Below are 6,558 nucleotides of genomic sequence, written 5' to 3'. Positions count from 1 at the left end.
AAAAAAAAAAAAAAAAATTATGCATGGACCTTCTGTGGTGGCTGATAGAACAAAAGTTATGCATGGACTTTTTTTTTTTTTTTTTAGCTTATCAGCTGTCATTAGTGTCAATGTATTTTATGTCTGGCCCAAGATACTTTTTTTTCCAATGGGCCCAGGGAAGCCAAAAGATTGGATATTGTGATTTAGAAGAATGAGAGAACAGTGTCAGAGAATCAAGCTTAGACTCCAGTGGATTCATCATAAAGCCCTTATAACATTAAACTTTAAAATATGCTTAATTTAAGAAATGTTAATAATTTTATGACATTTTTTACTTCTCAGATTCCTTTCTTATCTATTAGAAACGTATGTCAAATGAGGATACAGTGGTCTGGAACTATTGGTTCTAAGATACAAGTGGAATGAACCTGAATCAGGAGAAGTATGCTGAGCTAGAGTTGAAGGAAGCTTCTCTTTCTAACAAGAGAAAGCAGAGGTAAGAGACAAGATAGATAAATTGGGGGTTGTGTGTCAGTTTACTAACGAGAAAAAGGGTTGATGGCTGGGAGTCACAAGTTTTGGAAATGGAGAAACAAAGAGGTTGAATTGATTGGAAGAGAAGATGGAGAATAACAAGATGGGGCAAATCTGGAGTTAGGACTTAACATAGGGATAAATGTTGGGCCAGGGATGCAAAAAAAAAAAAAACCTCCGATTAATATTTTTATTTTCTCTGTCCTCTTCCCCACTCCCAAGTTAAATTATGGCAGAGACAAGTCTGTTAGAGGCTGGGGCCTCTGCAGCCTCTACAGCTGCGGCTTTGGAGAACTTACAGGTGGAGGCAAGCTGCTCTGTGTGCCTGGAGTATCTGAAGGAACCTGTCATCATTGAGTGTGGGCACAACTTCTGCAAAGCTTGCATCACCCGCTGGTGGGAAGACCTAGAGAGGGACTTCCCTTGTCCTGTCTGTCGAAAGACATCCCGCTACCGCAGTCTCCGACCTAATCGGCAACTAGGCAGTATGGTGGAAATTGCCAAGCAGCTCCAGGCCGTCAAGCGGAAGATCCGGGATGAGAGCCTCTGCCCCCAACACCATGAGGCCCTCAGCCTTTTCTGTTATGAGGACCAGGAGGCTGTATGCTTAATCTGTGCAATTTCCCACACCCACCGGGCCCACACCGTTGTGCCACTGGATGACGCTACACAGGAGTACAAGGTGGGGAAGCAGACACATGATGTCAGTGTGGGTAAAAAAGGAGGAGTGGCAGAGGATGAGATACTCCCTAGGTAGAGATCTTAAGCTCCTACTGCTCACTTTGTGTTCTCAGAGCTGCATATGCAGGGGCACACAGTATGTGTGATCAGTTGTCCTCTAGCCTGAAAAAGAACGATGGTGAGAAGTGTCCTAAAATTTCTGTCTGACTTTTGCAATACATATGAGTCTTATGGGTGAATATTGGTATGTGTGGTCTTGGAAGGTATCATTTTTCATAAATGAATGAAACCACATGGAAAAGATTAAACTTAGGAGGGACTGAAAAGTCTCATTTCTTCATTCTGCCTGCTGCTCAGAATGCTCCTTGTTTTCACATTGGTTATTGGGCATAGGTATTATCGCTTGAGACTTGATACCTGCCAGACTAAGGTGAACCATTCTGTTGTTTGCAGCTTCTCCAGGTAATGGTTAACATGGCATATTGCCGGGCGCGGTGGCTCAAGCCTGTAATCCCAGCACTTTGGGAAGCTAAGACGGGCGGATCACGAGGTCAGGAGATCGAGACCATCCTGGCTAAAACGGTGAAACCCCGTCTCTACTAAAAAAAAAAAAATAGAAAAAACTAGCCGGTCGAGGTGGCGGGTGCCTATAGTCCCAGCTACTCGGGAGGCTGAGGCAGGAGAATGGTGTAAACCCGGGAGGCGGAGCTTGCAGTGAGCTGAGATCCGGCCACTGCACTCCAGCCTGGGTCACAAAGCGAGACTCCGTCTCAAAAAAAAAAAGAAAAAAAAACATGGCATATCATTTAACTTACTGCTGAGACAAAGGAAAATGTTTGAATAAAGGGAACAGAGATTAATGTGTTAACATTTTATCATATACTTTGCTTAATTATGTTACTCTTGAAAACAAGATTTCAGGTAACTTACAGTATAATAACCATGTTTTTATTTTAGGTGGATAGAGGTGGATGGGAGGACAGGTTTAAAGAAAAATACTAGGTTACAGAAGGTTGCTTTGATGGTAACAGGCAGTTGTCTCAGTAAGAAAGTGGAAAGAGTTGAGAAAGGACATAGAGTTGGTGACAGCTGTCTCAGATTCAGTAAGAGGGCAGTTGGGTGAGCAGAGAAGGTGATGTAGACAGGCTGGTAGCAGGAGGAGGGACTGTAGGAAATTGACATCCCAAATGACAGGCAAGGAAGTCAGATCAAGAGGCTAGGAAAGATGGCTAGGAAAAAAAAATGGTTTAAAACAAATGGTTTTGTCTCTGAATGAGAAATGTACCAGTCAACCCCAAATGTCACCTCTCCCACTTCTTCCCTACCCCTCAGGAAAAACTGCAGAAGTGTCTGGAGCCCCTGGAACAGAAGCTGCAGGAGATCACTCGCTGCAAGTCCTCTGAGGAAAAGAAGCCTGGTGAGCTCAAGGTAAAGGCAGGCAATCCCATGTAGGCTGCTCCAAAGGGTATTTGTCTATGAGGGTATTAACTATACACTATTTAATCCACCAGTTCCAGTTCATTAGAAAAATGCAGTTCTCGGCCGGGCATGCTGGCTCACACCTGTAATCCCAGCAATTCTGGAAGCCTAGGTGGGCAGATTGCTTGAGCTCAGGAGTTTGAAACCACCCTGGGCAACATGGTGAAACCCTGTCTTTACTAAAAACAAAAAATTAGCCGGGCGTGGTGGCACGTACCTGTATACAGTTCCCAGCTACTTGGGCAGCTGAGGCAAGAGAATTGCTTGAACCTGGGAGGTGGAGGTTGCAGTGAGCCAAGATCGTACCATTGCACTCCAGCCTGGGCAACAGAGCAAGACTCTGTCTCAAAAAAGAAAGAAAGAAAGAACAATGTAGTTCTCTCAAAAATGATGGTATTTTATTTGGCTTGATTGTCATTAAACATTGTACTTAAATTACTTGTCATGAATTAAGCATTAAGAGGGATTTACGAGATGAACAGACAGAATATCTTACATCTGGTGAGCTGAGAGAGTTCGTGCCTCTTGGTCTCCTTTTTTTGTTAAAGCAGCAAAGGAGGCTTTCTGCTGAGAAGGCAGGGATGGGAGTTTCTTAGAGGACTTGAAGAGAGGAGAATGTGGAAGATTCACTGGGGAGAAAGGGAAAAGGAGCTGACCAAGAGTCTCAGAAGAACTATCCAATGACATTAGGACCACATTCTTAAAACTCAAGTAAGCTTAAGTATGCTAGATGATGTTGGTCCTAGAATGTTCTTCCCCTCCCCATTCTCCACCAAAGGATCTTATTCATCTCTCAGACGGGATGAAAGCCACTTCCTATGCAGCCTTTCCTGACCCTTCAGAAATTAGCGTTCTTAATTTTCATACAATTTTGCACCTCTTTTATAGCATTGCCTTATTTTTAGCATGGTGTCTTATCTTTCTTCTGTTGAACAGTGAACAATTATCATTTGTAGCAAAAATAACTAGAATTGAGTCCTATGCATTAATTCATTAGGTATCCATGACATTCCAGATTTATAGGGTTGTTAGGGTCTTGGAGTTCAGGCCAAATTGGGATAGGTGAGACATAGAAAAGCTACGAGAAAGAGACAGAAGGAAATCCTGAGGCCATCTTTAGTAAGATGTAGGGGTAAACTTAGATATTCTTTAAGGTAGGTATTGTTACCTTCAGCTTACACAGAAGGAAATGGACCTTGAGTAAGTGACTAGTCCAAGATCATGAAGCCAGTAAGTGGCAAAACCAGGAATGCTAGTTCTTGGTGAATCAGTAAATATTTGTTAAGCTCCTGGTTTAGGCCAACCCTGTATTTGACACTGGGGAACAATGATGAGCCAAAACACAGTTCCTGTCCTCCTTGAGCTTAAAGTTAAGTGGAGAAAATTAGTAATGGCACAAAATGCACAGGTGCAAGTTCATAAGAAGACAACATAGAAATTTGGCCTCCTTAAAGGTTTCCCAAAGAAGTGATGAGTTTTTAAGAGTTGACATAGGGATCACCAGAAGCTAAATACAAGTTTTGATTCATAGAAACATGAATTTTTAAATGAATGACATTTCATCAGAAAGCAAGTATTATTACCTTAGTGCCTTATACATTTCAGCAAAGTAAGCATTTGAAATTTTTAAAATTTGAACCAATTTTGGTTACAAATGTGAACTTTTAGTTTTTTGTTCTTTTAGAGGCCTTCTGAGAAATCTAAAAATATGAAAATGGTGCTTATTGCTAGTCGTTAGCTTTCTTCTTCATGTTGGTCACCTTCTTGAAGGTAAAGAATAGAGATGGAAATATACTTTTTTAAAACCTTCTAAATGCTTAAACAGAAATGTCATTTTTTTTTAAATTGTAAATTGTCATGTCAGTGGTCTCCAAAACTACCACCAACATTCCTCTTGTGACCATTTGAATTCTCCCTCCTTCTCCCTCATCAGACTCAATGCCCCTTTTAAAAATAATTTGTAATTATGCTGAACTGAAAATTGCAGGTAAAATAACCTATGTGCATAATTTTAAATTTTAAAGAGTCTATCATGTCCAAATATAATGAAACATAATTGATGATAAAATGTGGTATGTAATATTTGGGCATGACTACACTACAGTGTAGCTGATTATATGCTTGCACCTATATGTGTCATTATCAGCAACACAATAAATACAAATTCAGACTGAGATGGATGTGTGCCAATGTGATTGAAACACTAAATAGCTTAGCTCTTGGTGATATGATTTTTCATAATAATAACTTTTGGTAAAGTTCTAAGTATAACAGTATAATCTTGTGTTTTATTCAGCTATTGCTGAAAAATTTATGTATGGTAAAACCATGTAAGAATTACTCTGTGTTTATACTATGTAAAATGGCATTCAAGCCCAGGCCTATGTTTTTGAATATCCAGCAGAACATTAGAAAATGTTGCAGGTCAGTTCACTATGCCGGATTGTCATTGGAGAAGTGCTAGCGTCATTGTCAGGGACTCCCCCAACTATGGAAAACAAGAAGATGTGCCCATTTCCAGAATATCCTCAGAGGGTGATAACACCTTCATTAAGAACCACTGCCCTAAAATATAGAGTGAAAAAAAGAGAAGAGATTACTGGTTTATAAGAGGAAGAGCCTTTTTGCTTCCTATTTATTTATCACAGTCATGAATGTTAAATTTGCACCCCTACCTAAACAAACACACATGAATGCACACACATACACACACACACAAAGGCTGTGTTTTATTGAGGGCAAATGTGAGAATATGTTTTATTCAGATGTGCACTGAGAAGGCAGTGGTGGAAAGTGAAGCAGCAAGTGGCCCTAAACTAGAAGAGCTAGTCAGCTTCTGCCAGAAACTAGCTTGAATCCACAAATGCCACGCTTGTCAGGCCCATCCTGGCTTTGCATCCCCACTCTCTCTTCACCCGCAGGCCTGCCTTTCGTTCCCTATCCACTTCCTTCTAGAGTCCCAGTCTCTGCTTCTCACTTTGCTTCACCATTAGTCACATGATGCTTGGGGAATTCTTTCTTTAGGGAGATCACTATTTGTTGTAGTGTAGATGCAGAAGAGAGAATGTACTGATAATTCTCAGAAAGTGTTATGGCTGGTGTTTGAATCCTATATTACCAAATTTCAGGAATGTTAAAGGCTCAAGTCTATGTGCTGGCTTAAAGAAAGCATGTTTCAAATTTCAAGAAACTAAATTACTAATAAACTTCTGTAACCTGTTCCTGGGGTAGGAATTGCCAATTCTCTGAAGTGACTTGAAACAATTTAACAAGTTCAGCCCTGAAATCTACATATGTATATTTTATAATAACCCATAGAATTCTTACTGATTCTTATATTTTCCCAGTTCTCTGGGTTTTATCTGGTGGATGTGTTGCGATATGCAAAAGATGACAATCTTATTTTTAACTTTTTAGTATTTGTACTTTCCTTTTCGTTTTGTTGTTTTTCATGTTTGTTTTGAGACAGAATCACACTCACCCAGGCTGGAATGCAGTAGTAATCACAGCACACTAACTCAAACTCCAGGGTTCAAGCCATCCATCCTCTTGTCTCAGCTTTTTGAGTAGCTAGGACTACAGATGTGCATTGCCATGCCCGACTCATTTTTTTTTTCATTTTAGTTGAAACAAGGTCTCACTATGTTTTCTAGGTTAGTCTTGGACTCTTGGCCTCAAGTGATCCCCTCACCTGGGCCTCCTATGCACTAAGTTTACAGGCATGAACCACCATGCTCAGCCTGTACTTTCCTTTTCTCGACCAATTGAGTTAACTAGAACTTTACAGTTGATAATAACACAGATATCTCTGATATCTGTAATAGTGCATGTCATCATATTATTGAGTTCTTTATCTTAAATTAAAAAAAAAAAAATATATAT

General features: G+C 40.3%; 1 protein-coding gene across 18 annotated transcripts in view; it reads left to right on the top strand.

Annotated features, from left to right (window-relative positions):
- TRIM39 (tripartite motif containing 39) overlaps positions 1-6,558 on the top strand; it is a 19,141-nt gene that overhangs the window by 3,439 nt on the left and 9,144 nt on the right. For 14 of the 18 annotated variants that reach the window (XR_001883517.1, XR_001883516.1, XM_017862846.1 and 11 more), the window contains exons 2-4: positions 325-478; positions 739-1,198; positions 2,530-2,625. Coding sequence is in view for 16 of the 18 variants with exons in the window: in XM_017862846.1 (XP_017718335.1) it covers positions 746-1,198; positions 2,530-2,625 (549 nt within the window). In the remaining 2 variants the exon portion in view is untranslated. The remainder of the gene's footprint in view (positions 1-324; positions 479-738; positions 1,199-2,529; positions 2,626-6,558) is intronic. The other 4 variants (XM_017862834.1, XM_017862838.1, XM_017862840.1 and 1 more) reach the window with 1 other exon arrangement.

Source organism: Rhinopithecus bieti, unplaced genomic scaffold (genome assembly GCF_001698545.2).
Source record: "Rhinopithecus bieti isolate Rb0 unplaced genomic scaffold, ASM169854v2 scaffold_64503, whole genome shotgun sequence".
In the NCBI taxonomy this organism is placed as follows: Eukaryota; Metazoa; Chordata; class Mammalia; order Primates; family Cercopithecidae; genus Rhinopithecus; species Rhinopithecus bieti.
The sequence above is the reverse complement of the archived record's forward strand: the minus strand, read 5'-3'. Positions and strand labels throughout refer to the sequence as shown.